This window comes from Orbicella faveolata, unplaced genomic scaffold (assembly GCF_042242905.1).
Source record: "Orbicella faveolata isolate gen_17 unplaced genomic scaffold, um_ofav_v1 contig_4, whole genome shotgun sequence".
NCBI classification, from domain to species: Eukaryota; Metazoa; Cnidaria; class Anthozoa; order Scleractinia; family Merulinidae; genus Orbicella; species Orbicella faveolata.
This window is the reverse complement of record NW_028301569.1, coordinates 634,793-651,670: the sequence shown is the minus strand read 5'-3', so window position 1 is coordinate 651,670 and position 16,878 is coordinate 634,793. Positions and strand designations below refer to the sequence as shown.

Sequence of the window (16,878 nt, the reverse complement as noted above, 5' to 3'; positions counted from 1 at the left end):
ATTTTGATTTTATAGCTCGTGTAAATGAGAATTCATACACGGTGAGTACGTGTCTGTGTGACTCGTATCTTGTATGAATAGGAAGTACAAAGCCTCGACCTTGAGGAAAAACAGAACAAAGAGAATCCAATGGAACAAGATACGTGAGAGTAGAAGTATAAATACTCCTGGCAGTGATAACATTGAAAAAGTTAGGGCATGCTACGAATTTTAACTAAGCGGAAATCCTTGACATAAATATCCTATAATTGGAGACCTAACGCTGTGATTCCGAATTTCTAGAAGATCTAAGGTCCTTTAACGTAGAGCTTCGCTAATCTATTCCGCTAATTACGCTGCTTCAGTGCAATGCCGCTGCTCTGCATGGGGTAAATTATACAGTCAGCGGTTGTCGCAATGAGTTTGAAAGATACATAAGCCGGTTCATAATACGACACATCAATTTGAACATTGCTCTCCGCCGGTGCAAGTGAACAAGCAATATTTTTTGGAAACCTCTTATCGTGACTCTAAGGTAACGTACATCTCTGCTGCTTCTAAGAATTTTAGTAAGAAATGCATCGAGGCAGTGGTTTAAAGGTTCATTCATTCACTTTCCAAATGTTAGATATGTTGTCAACCTCAAACAGAGCCTGCCCTTGCAAAATGAAATTAGTTAGCGCTGGCTGGTATCCGCCCCTCTTTACGCTTTGGTATTGCGCCAAGTTAGTGAAAACTTATCTAAAATTGATTATAATCATCTGAATTCGCAGCACTAAGATGACTTCCACCCTTGAAATAATTGCGAAAGCCGTTTAGCATGTTATTCTTCTCTCGCAAGAGGGCGTCATGTTTTTTTTTTCCTTTGCCTGATGCACGCATTTTCTTTTATGTTTGCACTAAAAACTAAGCACTGCCCGCCTGTGCGGCTAAGCAGCTACTTTAGCTTGTGAAAACAAACTCATTGTCAGACGTTGAGCACCAGTTATTGTCTTTCAAAATATCTGGAGGTTGACGCAGGGATTTCCATCACGTGTAGGCTTCCGAGCGGTAATGCTCACGGGCCTTTCAAAGCTCTCTCGCAACCCAGCTTTACACTTAAAGCATTGTGACATTCCGCAGCGATTTTGGTTCAAATGTGTGTTTTATTTTATCAGTAGAAATAGCGATTATGTCGAGGAAATCAAGTCGCAATTATTGTATTCCACCCTATTCTCCTGTTCAGAGAGAATTTTGGCTCAATACACAAATAAATCCGAATCGTAGAGGTTTTCCATGATTTTTTTTACACAATATTGAAGTCACTAACGTTCCTCGAGACACTCGTGTCGAAACAAAGAAATGAGGAGCCATTCGGCATTCAGCAGGTTAGATCGTCAGACACATCGGAGGAGAATAATATTAAAACGTCTGGTATATGTCTCTCGATCAATTTCCTCGGTTTATAAAGAACGTTTTTAAAAGGCCAAAGGTGCTTCGCGCACGTTTTTTTGTGTTTGTGTCTCAGAAATGCGAGGGAGTCATGCAAAGAATGTTAAAATCAGTATCACGAATTCTTTTAAGCGAAAACATGTTACGTGTCCTTTCCTTTGTTACTTCGCATTTGGTAAAAAGACGTGAAGATAGCTTCATTACGGATTTTGAATAGCTTGATAACACCTCGACCTATGGTGACAAATTATCTTGGTGCCAACATTAGATTGGATTATAAAAAGCGAATATGAGATCTATTGTACTGATAAATCATCCATGATTCACGTGAATGTAGCGTAGACTTCATGAAGATAGTATTTTGCACGTAATTTAACATTAGTCCAGGATATCACATTCTCCACTTGAAAAACCTTACAATGTAACTATAATTCTATCGAATTACGAAAGTGAAGAAAACTAGAAGTATACATTAAATCAACACTGGGCGTATTCTTTACCAAGGTCCAGGTCATGATCCATTTCCGTCTTGACTTGATGGGAAATAAAACGTGCCCAGCAAAACCATTGTTATGTCGTAGCTCGAGGAACGGGATGAGCGAAATTGTGAGTAGACCCCTGGAAAGTTTAAAGATTCACTGGGTTTTCTGGACAAAATTCAAGACTAAATGACGTAACAAACGTTTACCCTGTTAACATAAATCGGGGGCTATCGTTGGAGTAAAGAACTGCACCCACAACAAAATTTAACATAACCAAAAAGAGGAGCAACAGCACATGCGTGTTCTCGTTCTAATTGAAATACCAGTCGGAGATATTATGGAGGTTTAAGCAGGTTTTGTCTTTGGTGGCAGGCTCGCTACCTTTCGGCGTTTTTAACTTAGGGAAACATGTCATCTGTCGATTTGTTATCCGACATAAAAACAAAAGTTGTTTACGCCGTAAAACACGGTAGAAAGTCGTGAGAATAGAATAAAAGATGATTTTTGGGAGTTTTCCTCCTATATCAGAAACCTTTGTACTCGTTACTCTTTTTGGATTTTGTCTGAATGCGCGAGATCTTTTCGTTATTACGTAATGATTTAGGTTGTAAAAATTCGCCTCGGTCATAGTCGGATTAAATGTACATGTTTCATGTGATCAGTAAATTGAATCTACATCACTGCTTAAAATAACTGCAGAGAGGCTGAGGGTCAATCAATCTGGTAACAATGGCACGTCCCATAACAAATGTCTCTCTCACCATCAGAACGATTAACTATCTAGCTTTTTCTAACTGTTTTCAAGCCTTGTTGGACTCGAACAAAGTTCCTTTCCCGTGATGAGTTGAACCTTGTTAATAGATATAATTCTAGCAACTCTGCAAAGACTTCTGGGTTCCTTTCATCTTCAGTCGAAGCACTTGTTGCGGGACTTTTATTGTCATAGGTAATTTTAGAAAGTTCTTCAAACAGATCACAAAGTTGCTTAAGCGAGCCTTCTGCTCTTTATTCTAAAAGCCGCTTATTTCGAATAGGTTTAGTTTAGTTTAGTTTAATTTAGTTGCGACCAAAGCTCTTGGGTTTAGTCCCTTTATATAGGCAACATTTAGCAACTGGCTCATTGGACTATATTTGGCCCGTTCGGATGTCCGATGTTACATGCAGGCACTTCATCCAGCCACTTTAAAAAGCTCAGTGCTCGTCTAGTGTCTAAATAAACAGTTACCAGGAAATTAAAAATATGCCATCAAGGTGATAATGCTTGAGCTGAACGTTTTGGGAGCCCCCAAGGACATGTACGATGGAGTAGGCATCTGCGATAATCCAGGTAAGGGGGCTGGTGAGACTTTAGCCACTTAACAAGTCAAAGAAAAGTCTCTAACTCCCCGGCGGCTTGTCCAGTAGACTTGGTTTAACTTCCTCTCCCATCTTATCAGCTTAATGCATTTGTTAAGCTTAAGTGATAACGATATGTTAAATGTAGATTGGTGATTTCATGTTGATACTTTAATTAGCTTGATGTCGGCACTTTGAGTCAATCCTGGTTACTGAATGCTATTTTTGGAACGAAAGGCCTTTGATATATGTTGTTTAGATATTCTTCTGGGATGTCAAGGTCGTCTGTGTCGTTCACTTTATTTGTTGTTGTGAATAGACCATGCGTGGCTCATTTTACATGAATTTTTGTTCCTTTTTTTGAGCAGGAATTTTATTTTGGTAATTGTCCAACGACCCAACACCCTATCAAAATTATAATGGCTTATTCGTTACAGACAGTATCCTCTGACTTCATGGGAATAATATTACTTGCCAATCAAATAGTGACGGAGCTGTCAGCTACTAGAGGCGGACTGGGCAATAGAAAGTGGAATTACACCTGACATGTTTGTCATGAAAGTAAACTTGTCAAATATTGTCTTGTCGATGACAGCCATTTACATATTGAAGTTTAATACAAAGAAAAAAATTGAATCACTTTCTTACCCACAGCCAAAGTTCTGAAAAATATAATCCACTGATCAAAGTTCAATAGGCCAATTTCGATCTATTAAAATTTTAATTTAGCATGCACCTAGGCTTTGGGGAATAAACCAAACGAAATCATTTGTTCTCCCTTAACCTCTGTTGGTTTCTTTTCTTTTAACTTGATTACGTACTCCCCTAAGCCTCGGCGCCAAGTTACAACTTTTTGTTTATCGAAACTGGCTTATTATAGCACACCTGGGCTGGCAACAATAGATTGAAAGTTCCGTTCTATTTGCAATACACGTTTGTTTTAGCGTCACCATCGGCACTTAACTAAATCATTTGTTCTTATTATCACTAAGCCACCTATGTAAGCATTAATTCTTAGTATTTGACGTTGCGCTGTTGTCACGGTATCTAATACCAGTCACCTTGACGAACTATGTACGCTCTTTTAAATTGCATACTGTACATGTACTGCTTGAACTCACAGTTGATATAGTGGTCAATCGTAGCAGGGCATTTTGGTTGGTGTTTGAAGAATTATGTCTCTGACCTAAGAAATATGAAATAAGCCCGTATATATAAGCATGGTAGACATGTCAGAGAACGGACACCTGTACAAAGGCTAATGGTATATTTCTGGTAATATCAAGATTAGATACCCATCACAGGGCCCCGTTACCTGGAGCACCCTGAGACGGGAAGGGCTGAGCTAACCCAAGGTCATTTCCACGAGATGATCTTAGTAACTTTGTTGAATGATTTTAATCCATCCTGCTATGAGAATTCATCTACAGCACTCGCGTATGTCAGTCTCGTTTCTTTGAAAATGGAATAGCAACACCCACCCGACACATGTCATTTACAAAGGCACATGCAATTGTGGACAAACATATTTTGGCGAAACTGCATGCAACCTTGAATCCCGCGAACACTACAATATCAACATCGATCACACCACTGTCGTATAAATCTTAAACAATTTACGATACTCTATCAAGGTGAGAAAATTTGAAATGCTCTGCCAATATCTATCACTGGTTCAACAAGCTTTACCGGCTTTAAGAAACAAAATGATGAAATCTTTATTCAAGCCTTATTTATATCTGCACCCAGTTGTTTGCAGAACTGACACTGATTTTTTTTTTTATGAAGATTTTTTTTATATGAGATTATTTTGGTTTAGCACTTTAAACCTTTCTCGTCCGGTACCCCATTCATCCCATTATTAGTATTGAAGATATATCCGTTTTATTCCAAACTGGTTGAGATTTCTTGTATTTGTCCTCAACACCAGTAGCAAGCAGTACATCAGTAACAGGTAATAAACACTGAACGAACAAACGGCAGAAATACCCATGTCCTGTCCTGTTGCTTACAAACACCTAACTTTTTTTCGGGTTCTGATTGCGTGAGTGACATCACCAGATAGCTGTCTATTTAAGAACCTTATTTAAGGATCGGCCCTTTTGAGTTGCGACCAAAGTTCTTGCGGAGAAGATCCGTATAAGCGTTTAGGAAGATGTTATTTGAACTGCTATTATTTATCCCGTCTTTCAGTAGTAAATGCGTTATATTTACGTTACTTTTTCGTTGTGCCATCATGTTGGTACTACAGCAGAAATAAATAGGTTTAAAAACGGGGAAACGACTGGACTTTCAACAAACGGCTTTTGGAGAAGCTGACCATTGAAAGGAAATGAAACTGTATAGCTGTAGCTTTTCACTTGCTTTAGTTGGTAAATATGTATTTAATGACCCCAATTATCTAGTGACTGAAATGGAATTTGTTTGCTCACCAAATATTGATGTTTGCTTAGATTTTAATAATTCCTCGGAAATTTCCATGTTTAGCTTTTTGTTTCCCTTAGAATTCGATCAATTTCCGGTCCAATCAAGAGCGTCCGACAACAAAATTAATACTTTATCAGTATAAGTTTTCAGTGTTTCTAGGGTCAATTCGTGGTTAAGGAATACTATGTAGATGAAACATGTGTCAAAAGACACTGATATGAGTTTCCGCTTGGAAGCCATTATACCCACTATGAGAGTTCGTCCTCTTCTTGTGTTCTTGACAGAACTGCGAACTATCTCGTGGGAAGTGCAAATTAACAGCTTAATGTCGGGGGATATAAACGCCTCACACAAATCGCACCGGATTGCATCACGGATTACGTTGGATTATGTCCTATAACATTATCTTGTTATATTAATTAGCACATCACTTTTGGTTCAGTTTTCAAATGTTTGTTAAAATTAATGCACTGATTTTATAACAGTGTTGTGTCGATACTACCAGCCCTACAGTGTAGTTGTTAAACTGTCCAAATACTCTTTGGAAAGTTTTCCTTAGCTATACTTCTTTAACGTATTGTTAGCGTTCATAACACCTCTTCATTCCAAGTGATTCGAGAAAGGAATACGATGCCCGTGTTAATCATAGGTAGACAGGAGAGTTTCGCACTGAGGTGAAACTAAACGTTTGTGAACTGTTACCTGAGAACTGGGAGGTGAAGTGTGTCTCCGAAACTAGTTAAGTTAACACATACAAAACTGGCCGGTAGCCTCTTCTGAGAGAGCAAACAAGCGCTATTTTTGACTCGGCTAAAGGAGCTGAAGGATCTTGTACTCAATGGGATGAAACGTTAGAGTAATACTCAGAAAGCCGTTTGTTTTGTTTATGTAAAACAAAAATGAGACATGGCGGAGACTCCTTGAAAATGAAAGTGAACTCAATACGCCGAATGAAAGACCCCTTCCAAGTTGTATTTCCGGTGTCTTAAGTTACATTAAGTTTGAAATGAGTGAATAGTAAGAGGTTAGTTGGATAGATTTTAAACAATCGACACCCCACAGATGTTTATTCGAAGAAATTCCCTATTTAAAATCGTACGAGGCTGCCTTGCTGTCATCTGAAGTGTTTATTCATAGCCGACAGCAGCCATCGACGGCGTTTGCCAGTCAATAACTTCGGTGTGCCGGCAAATATTTGCCTGATAAAATCCAACAGCTTCTACAAAAAAAAAATTCAGGTAACCAACATATTTTGCAGGTATTGTACTCTAAACTTGCATTAGATGTTCTGGCAAACGTGCCGTGTGGTTTTGGCATCTGCTAGCGGTTTAACCTTTCGTTTTTAAAGAAAACGTTTGCTCTATCCTATAGATACGTATTTCGCAGTAATTCTATAATTTGGAAGGGAGTACTTAAGTTGTAGGCACCTACAGCATGGCTTTAAAAGTAATGATACTCAAATCCGGCAAATGTTCTATCAAAGATGTTTAAAACCTAAAGGACGAATCAATGTCAATAACGTTTGGGACTGCACTGTATAGAGACTAACTTTGTTTTAGGACGGCAACGCCTTTTGCTTTGCACTTTTCTGTTGTTGTTCATACTGTTCCCATCCCAATATTAACTTTTTTATAATCTATTGGTCTTTTTTATTATAGATAAACATGACGATTTCAAGAACATTCTGGACGAAATTCCTTAGTGTAATTTTCATAGTTCTCCTTCTACTTGAGGCTATCGACACCAGAGTAAGTAAAGTTCTACATTTGTGGCTCTGTATTATGTCACCGCCTGTGGTCCTCAAACTTATTATTGGAGGATTCATCTCCTTCTTAGACAGAAACGCAATATTGATAAGACGTTTTATTGGTGGTTAATTAACGGAACATGACTGACGCACATGAAAAGCTCTTACACTTCTTGAATTTCTATTTTTGACGCTAGGCGGAATAAACTGCATTGTCGTTTCTAATTCAAGAACAACACAGATTCTCTCTGTGTTGCAGCATTAACGTTTCTTGTATGATGCAACTTTACAAATTGTGCAAAATTTTGTTCGGCTACTGGGTCCTTTCAAAGAGTTCCCTTAAGAAGGGGTACCTGATCGATGGGGTACCGTTCTGTCAACGAATTCTCCTTAAGAGGAATCGATCGTCTGATTTTCAACACGTTTTTTATTCTTGCGAATTGTAAGTATTGATTAACACTCTGTGGTTTTAATTTCCTCTTCGTTTACTGAATCCTTTTCGTCAGTATTGGCAAGTAATTAAAATCGATTGTAAAACAGCAGTAAACTCAACAATAAGGCTAGGGTGGTATCATTGTTTAAAGCATGTTACGGTGGTATGATTGTTTAAAGCATGTAACTAAAGTTCAAATGCCTATTGTTGCGTTCGCCGGTAAATTTTTACTTCAGCTGCTTGGCCATGGGCCAAATACAAACTGAATCTTTTTTACTGTCTTTCGGCAGTAACTTTGATTAATCTGTCAGTTATTAAATGGAAATGATGATAGCTAACAAGACATGTTGTGGTCACCAACATAAGCAAATCTGAAATTCACCTGAATACGCGCACGTATGCCAACTAGAACGCCAACTAGATGATGGCCCTGTGCCTTTTTTTTTTCCTACATTCCTATCATTTTATTCCATTTCAGATTACATGAGACCCCGACCACACTACACCGGAAAATCTGAAAACGCAGCTTTTATTTTTCTACGGTTAGGCCTACCGTCTACACTAGTCTGTCACGAAAAACGAGCTTTTCAAACCTGAGCAATTTCAAAACGCCGGCTTTGCGTTTTAGTGTGGACGGAAAACATTTGAAAACGAAGCTATTCGAAAACGATGACAGCACGATAATCATGTCCAGCCCGAGTTTTCCACAAACACAAATCCAAAATGACGAGGTGATTGTTTCGTTTTCAAATTTCTCTGGCGTAGTGTGAACGGGGCCCAAGCTATCAGTGTTGGAAATGGAGAAAACAATTGGGGTCGCCCACTTCGTTTCAGTCTTTAAGACATAAATCGCGTAAATAAAACTTTGGTGTTTTGAAAAATGGGCGCAGGTACCTCGGCATTATCTACAGGGTTTTTTTTTATAATAAGAATATTCAAGATGAGTTAACGGAGGCAAATTATCTTTGCCATATGTTTTGTAATTGGGTCTTTACCGTTGACGACTCTAAGTTTTGTCATCCTTTTCATATAACTTTTTCAAACTTTTAATATTTATTTTGTTCATTTTTTTTCGGAAAACGTAGAAAAACCACAGATAAAGATCTCTATCAAAAGAAAAATGAGGGTCACCGTGTGTCTAAGGTCGTACGTTAAATCCACGCCCAAAGTAAGTCAGTGGCCTTTAGCACTATAGTTGTTCATTTTGTTCAAATCCAGGCTGTTATATCAGTGGCCACAATCACAATTGTTGTTCTTTTTATTACTTACGACCTTAATGGTGAGAATTTGCTAAAGAATTCATGTATACCGTGCATTTCATTTTCAATGAACCTTTAGCGTGTTGACCTGCCTACCTACCCGGTGGTCTATTTTTGTTTACAGTTTTTTGGAACAAACATATTTTGTTTTCGATCTGCATGTCCAGTGCCTGTATCCGTGATGTGCCCAGGGGATCAATTTCCAATATTTCTATACTTGGCTACTTAATTTTTAAGATTTCCGACGACTCGTCTTCCAACCTTAAAGAAAACGGATATGAAGAAATCATCACGGAACAACAGTCTGCGACTTGTTAATTGAAGACGACCAAAACGCAAAGCAAAGTTCAACCGGAAATCCTTTCTTGTTTCTTTCTTTTTTCCCTGAACTTGTATTTTAGGGTACAAGGGTACTTTCTCTGGATAATAGCAATCTCTGGATTTTGTTAACTGAAGATAAGCAGAAAAAGCAAAGTTCAACCGGAAATAGTATTTTTTGTTTCTTTGTCCTTTTTTTTGTGAGCTTGTACTTTAGGGTGTTAGAGCTTGAGATCTTGCCCTTTCTCCGCATAACCTGTGGACGATCAAGATTTCAATTTAACCCGCCCGGGGAGCAGTGGTGTGAGCGCTCGCTTCCCACCTATGTAGCCCGGGTTCGATTCCGGCTCGGTGTCATATGTGGGTTGAGTTTGTTGTTGGTTCTCGCCTTGCTCTGAGGGTTTTCTCTGGGTTCTCCGGTTTTCCTTCCTCCACAAAAACCAACTCTTCAAATTCCAATTCGACCGGAGTAGAGGACCCGCATAAAACCAGCTAATGCTGATGTAGTTTCCTCTCTAAATAGTGTAATTTATTTTATTTTATTTTATTTTATTTTATTTATTAAAAAGGAACAAACGCTAGTCCCATATTTTGGACGCAACTTTAGTTTTTGTTAAGTCTCAGAGGAACAATTTACTGTTGGAAATTGCGCCCTAACAGAGACCAAATCCAAGAATAAGAAAAGGATAACCAGGAGGGGATGTTGCCAAGGAGCAGGCCAAAAGTTGTGTGAAATCCACTAAAAATATAAAGGGTATTTTCGTGATGCAAATTCCGTTCAGAAGAACGATCGGGGGACCTGAAATAGTCACTCTAGTAAGGAAATGTGGCATATGTCTATGACGCTATGTTAAGAGTCATGCATAATGTGAAGTGTCGAAGCCTTCATATGTGGGGCCGGCCCTGAGTTTTAAAGTGAGAGCTTGTTATATATCATATCTAATAAGTAGAAAAAGGAAATCCCCATTGAAAATCCATTATATTTGTTAGCAGACTTTACCTGTAACTAAACTTCGCGGGACTGTGTTGATATTCATTATTGTAAACGTAAACCAGCGCACAGCTGAGACTTAGCAATGTAATAGATAGAGGTAATGTGCGTTACAAAGATCTACAGTGGAACAAACAGGAACAAAAAATCATGTTCAAGAACAGCTTGTTTTAAGACGGTGACATTAGGTTATAACTTAAGGGAAATTTTGTCAGAAGTTGATGGGGTCTTTGCCTTTGTCTGTTTGTCATCAAAGGCAACTTTTGCAAGGCTATGACAGCTCAGAACATACCATTTATATGAGTAGAATATTTCTGAGGACTAGTGCGCGCCTGTCATTACTGCTTCATGGATTACCTTACGCTTAATCCCATACAGTTTTTGAGGATTATATCGCGTTTCCTTACCAAGTACCGCGGGAATAACTTCCTATGATGGCGTCAATGTTTGTACCAACAGATTCTCTCACCCAGGAGGATGTTTCGTAATATATCAAAGACGAAAAACGGTGTTTGACCACAATTCCAAAAACCGAGAAGAGAGTTGAAAACATGACGCACAGCGGAATAGTTTTGATGAACTGCAAGGTGTTTGGAAATGTGGTCAAACCCTGTCTCGAGTATTTGTCATATACACTCAATCGAAACTAAAAAAAAAAAGTGAAAATAGAGAACTAAAATTGTAAAAATCTTTGCTAATTACGATCAGATATCCAAACACTTTCTTTCTTTAAACAATGAGTTCGAGGAAAAAGAGTAACCCTTAGGCCTAAAAGGAAGGTTTTTTCACCTGTATTGCCAAGAAGGACTTTTTCTTCTTTCGTTGAGATTACAACCAATTACAGACTAGAACTATCATATAAACGCGAAATCTCATTGGCTACACAGTGGTCGTTTAACGATCGATAGACCTGGTCGATCTTTGAAAATGTTTTACATTTCGACTTTTCGTGAAGTTCTCGAAATAGAGATTTTTTACTCGATATACCAGTTGATGACCATTTTCAAATTTCCGTTTAAAAATATGAGCCGGAAATCCTTATTGGAGGAAAGGAAAAGATTGGCGTAACGTTGGGACGGTTTAATTACCTCATACATGAAATATGCGTTCTTGACTGTAGAAAATCTATAATAACCAAGGAAACGGGGGCTTATGTGGAAACTACAGTGAATTCGTTATTTCTCTTTCTTTTGGGTGGAATTAACAAGATTAGTAATTCTCTCAAACGACTTAAGCCAAGTATTTGACTCAGGGTGGTCCAAAATTAGAACCTTGTGTCACGGTAACATTTGCATGATTTGAAGTAATTTTCTAATTATTTACCCCTCGGTTTTCTCCAAGAAACAATTTTTGTATCATTCAGATGACCGCAAAACCGGGATAAGGATGGATTTTTATCAGAATGTTTCGATGGACTAGATGCATTGATGACTACATCCCGGCTTGTGTTCGCATGTTATTGGAACTTCAGGGAGGCAAACTTCCCTCACTCATTGAGGATTATCGCCTTATTCCTGATGAAAGCCGACACGAATTGTGTATGAAATTCTCAATTATAGCTAGTTATTATATACACTTCATCAGGATTAAAACTTATCTTCCTATTTTTGGTAGAAAAATAGTGACTGCAGGATATGGTTTCCTTAAACTGGCCAAATTTAACAATTTTGGGGTTGTACCTAGTAAAGAAAAGAGAATATTACTCAGTAAAGTGCCCCGCAAGACAGGACGTATAAAAACTGAAAAACGAAAGAGAACCAGCAGAGTTATTTGTTCCCTTATCGTCGAAGCAACCACAAACGGTGTAATAGACTTACGTTCCGTTATTGTTGCCCCTGTGCAAGATAAACTACGGAAATCAACAAAACAAATAACCTCAATGTTGTTTATCAATAATCAGCAATAATGTATCTGTTGTCCTATTTTGACTTGTGATATGTTCTTATAAACCCAGCAGCAAAACGTTGGTATGCAGTTCTCGCGATTACTCTACTTTTTCTTTGGTGTTTGCGGGAAATTGGTGAAGGGCTATCCGTTTCTAAATAAGACTAGGTTCAAGTTATGTAGTTTAAATACACGTGTGCTACCTTGAAGGCTGGTTTCAGTTAAACTTTCTTATTAGAGATAATCTGTGAACATGGATTGAAGTTTAATTCAACACTACTAAAGGTGATGAATAACTATCTATATTTGTAACCAATATTAATGGGAATAAAGACAGAAGGTACAGTTGATTCTGCTCTGTATCTACCGTCGTGACCTTTCTACAATGTCGCGAAGCTTTGCAAAAAAGCCCCATTGTTTTAGTTGTACAAACTGCTGTCCTTGATCACTGCCGCTGACACAATTACGAGTAGAACTAGAATATTAAATAAACCTTACAAATTTGTACGTAGTCCTTACCTGATCGAAATTAAAACTGTGAGGCTATGAAATGGCTTTAATAGATACAATTGAAATTTTATGCAACTGAAAATTAAAATACATATATATTCTTTAGCTGGCGTTGCATGATATAAATTTATCAAGAGAAATAAAATTTGGGCTCTAGCACAAAAGTATGCAAAGTAAAGTTCCTTGCAAATCACACGCCCTTCTTGTTCGTTTTCAAAGGACTGGGTTCAAAGGACGGATTTCAAGCTAAGCCCTTTATCCAGTCTCCCTCCCTCCTCCCTTCCGCTAGACAGTCCTTATCTAAATAACCATGCCGGTTTATTGACGTTTGACCGATTTGTCTTTAATAGCCACCCAAGAAAGCAAAAAGCAGACCTCGTGTAAAGCATTGCGGAAAGAAGAATCATCTGTGCGAACCTGGATCGAGAAAGGTAACGTTTATTAACTCATTTCTCATTACGTTTATAGTTTAACAAGCGTCATGAAGCGTAAAAGCCATCAGTTTCATGAAGCCCTTCTGTTTTAAGTCCAGGTGATAACAAGTCCTTATCAAGTAATGTATGCATACCTTTAGTGTACACACACACGTCCAAACTTTTAGTGTACATACACGTCCAAACCCGACTCAAACGAGCCAGTCAATATCCCCTAGATATATGTATTAAGCTGATTTATGATTTGAAATAAAGCCACCTACTAAGATAAGCCTCTACCTCCGGTCCTCTCTCGACCAAAACGCCTTTAAGTAAATAAAACCAAGGCACGCAATAGAACTTAAAACTCAGCGAGCTTACGCCTCGTGCTAATTTTTTTCCTGCTAACAAGAGTTACCATTATTATTATTTACCAAAATCGTATTAATATACTATACTTCATCCCATTTTTTATAGCTATGCTGTGCTGTAGGCTACACTTGTCGAGTGACTGAAAGTTCTTCCAATCAGACAAAACAGCAAAAGAAAAAGAGAAACTTCGGAACTTGCCAACCAATTATACCAATGAGAGTGAGTGAGAAAGAAATTGAAGAAAAACGGCCTATTCCATCATTCTGGCTTTAAGAGCAGTTGATTTATGAAAATGGTGATCTTTTTTTCATAAACAATCTGATGGGAACTCTCACACGCCTTGCTGACCTCAGACAGAATACCCGCTGTGAACACAAGACTGCTCTAAACAACGCAATGTTTGCATTTTGTACTTGTGTGTACGGTTAATGATAAAAAGCGTAATGAAGGCGGCTTTAAGATATTGCCTAAATTAACAAAAGGTGTTGTCCACCTTTTACGGCATTATTTATGTTTAGATAATTTATTTATATTCCTCAGCAATTGTTTAAGGTTCAGTCGAATACGTAAAAAGCGTATAACATGGTATTGCACTGAGGATCATATATTTAACAGACTGACTATGAACAAACCAATCACAGGAAAGAAAGGACAAATTTAAAAATAAAGACAAGGGGAAGGTTATTTTTAATGAATAAGTGCAAAATTCGACAATGGTTTTAAAAACACAGATATGTGCAGGGGAAAGAAAGCTATTTAGGATCACGTGCGCGGAAGGTTTAAGCTTCAATATCTCATAGTTTTAACTTACAACAATACATGTAGCTGAAATTTATCTCTGTGATTTCCTGGAGAAAGTCTCCTTTGAAAGTCAACTTTGCTTTTGCCTCTGAAATTCCCTGGAAGGCAAAAACAAATTAACGAACTTGTTATTTATCTTTCCCCATTTAAATATATATTTCCAGCGTATATCGACTTGACTCAGGCGCCATATTTCGAAAAAGATTGTCTCCTGGTGTCGTTTTAAGACGAATGACGTATATACCGTATATCGCGATAAAACGCCGGCTGCGTTTCCGGCGTTAATTCTAAGCGCAGCCTGATTTGTTTTCATGAATAACTGAAAACATGTTATAATTTCAAGCCGCTATTTATTAGCGGTCCCGCGTTAAATCGGTCGAGAAAATACGGTACATACCTTTTGCGTGTTGCTGTATAAACATAAACAGACCTCATTACGTGATTATTACAATCCAACCTTTCAGCTTCCATTTAGTTTGGCTGTCCCTTTCACGATCCGTAATTTTGAGCCGAAATAAACCAGTCAAAAAGCCCCATTTCCAGTGAGGTCAACAAAAGTGTTTCTCAGCAATTGTTTTGTCAATGTTTAGAAAGAAAAAGCAAACTGTCCGTAATCTCCTCTCTCTTTCTCAACGTTAAAACAAGATCTAAATGAGGCTTTGGCTTGCAGTGGCGCCTTAGCTAGCTGCTGGGCAGCACCTTGTGCTTTTTGCTTATCCCTTGCTATTTAATTAAATAGGTTAGGTCACGATAGTTTCACACCATGTTAAAAAGGTTACTCGTGGAGGTATTACTGAATTTCAATAGCAGCTTGGCCCAAAAACGGCCTAACTCTTTAAGGAGCAGCCATGGAATCAAAATTGACCCTACATGAAACCATGAAATTTTCAGTTAGATTGATTTGTACTCACTTAATTAAAGTTCTAGTGAATCATTTCTTAGTATTAGCAATATGTTTCTGTTTAATGGAACAAAGTTACCCATATTTATATAGAGCTCTTCCTACAATGGGAGAGTGTGTTTTATTTTAGCAGTGTGAGTGTGGTATTAAATAATATAATTATATTGAAAGCCATAGTTCCGGAGTCAGATTATCTAGCGATTCCTGCAATTCGTATGTAATTTACATTCACCTAAATTACTTTAAAAAAAAATGATATCAAACCAGAGTGTTACAAATGAGAGTGTTGAAATAAATTCCTCCTTTTTTAAATCTTGCAAACCGTGTTGTTCAGGTGTACCCAAATGACATTTGCGCCCATTGTCTCTGCGCAATGGGGGCGGTGGAGTGGTACCGGTTGAATTAACTTTACCGGCAGTTTACTCTCTGAAATGGTCGGTGACCCCATCTTATGTTTTCATAGAACACTTCCTTTGCTGAATTTCTCCATTTTGACAAGAAACAGAAAAAAATCTGTACGTGAGAAGTTACAATATTTGACCTTTACTTCGAATGAGGACGGGCAAGACTGACATGTATTATTTTTCAAGGTTTATTCCACCTCAAGGAACGACATCAGCTGCACAAGTTTGTTTAATTGGCTCAGTTATGTTGAATTTAGTACGTTTAACTGGTCTAAATTTCACTAATGTAGCTTCTTTTATTGCTGATAGTTGTAAGTAAGATCGTCTTAAAATAACTAAAGCTGTTAATGCATGTTATCTCGAAAAAGAGCACGGTGACCTCCCCCCCGCCAACCCCACTTTTTGGTCTTATTGGGCAAAGGTTGATCCCTACCTTACTGCTTGGCAAGTTTAATGTGTGCGTGGGAACAGCTCTAACCCCATTCCCCCCTCGGCCACTTCACTCCCAGCCAGTTCTTCTTGCCCTTCCAGCCTCTGTCAGCACCTTCCAGCCGGAGCCTTTTCACAGGCTATTTGTGCGCAAGCATACTTAAAAGAGAACCAATGGCTAGAGATCATATTTTGAAATTGAAGGACCGCGAGAAACTTCAGGATCCGAAAAAGATGCTGTTGAAAGTGAAAATCAACGAAGGAAATACATCATGGTGCGAGTGATTTTGGCTGTGAGCTAGGAAGGTCAACAAGAAAAATAATGTTTATGCCAAAGGAAGCAACGATAAGCTTTCGGGTGAAAGGACTTGTGTAGTTCAGAAGATAACGTGTATTTATAAAATATGGCTAATCCTCCGCAGGAAAAACATGGCAACTGGTACATTTACCCATAATTCTTAGCACACGAAAAGTTTAGCGACGCTCATAAAAACGTGGAGAAAAGTAAGAAAACCTTCAGACCTAGCGTACACAATGTCGTTAGCACAGGGAAAAATATTGTAACAAAAAAATATGGCTTTCCTTGTACTTTATGGCTCTGTTACGTTCGCATAGTATTGTAGCTAAATGTGCAGCCGCCATGGTTTTTGCTCCCGAGGATTGGACAGTCCCTGACTACGGAGTTTTCCTCTCCGAGTAATGTGGTTAGGAATAATTTCATAAGCCAAACTATCGGCTTGCGAATTATCATTATTATACATT

At 38.2% G+C, this 16,878-nt stretch overlaps 1 protein-coding gene across 3 annotated transcripts; it reads left to right on the top strand.

Moving 5' to 3' along the window:
* The first annotated feature begins 363 nt into the window (after positions 1-363).
* LOC110053697 (uncharacterized) lies at positions 364-15,595 on the top strand. 3 transcript variants are annotated; one of them, XM_020759960.2, is made up of 4 exons: positions 364-514; positions 7,313-7,402; positions 13,147-13,227; positions 13,687-15,595. In XM_020759960.2, the coding sequence occupies exons 2-4, from the start codon at positions 7,319-7,321 to the stop codon at positions 13,852-13,854; spliced, it is 333 nt and encodes a 110-aa protein (XP_020615619.1). In that variant the 5' UTR covers positions 364-514; positions 7,313-7,318; the 3' UTR covers positions 13,855-15,595. The 3 variants fall into 3 exon arrangements, with proteins under 3 accessions (XP_020615619.1, XP_089132168.1, XP_089132169.1); XM_089276042.1 differs by lacking the exon at positions 364-514 and adding an exon at positions 6,360-6,892; XM_089276043.1 differs by lacking the exon at positions 364-514 and adding an exon at positions 8,920-9,002 and having other exon boundaries at positions 7,321-7,402.
* Positions 15,596-16,878: the final 1,283 nt, after the last annotated feature.

Coding starts and splice junctions, on each gene's coding strand:
- LOC110053697 (XM_020759960.2), top strand. CDS start 7,319: ATGACGATTTCAAGAACATTCTGGACGAAATTCCTTAGTGTAATTTTC. Junction 7,403..13,146: donor TTGAGGCTATCGACACCAGA/GTAAGTAAAGTT, acceptor TGTCTTTAATAG/CCACCCAAGAAAGCAAAAAG. Junction 13,228..13,686: donor GCGAACCTGGATCGAGAAAG/GTAACGTTTATT, acceptor CATTTTTTATAG/CTATGCTGTGCTGTAGGCTA.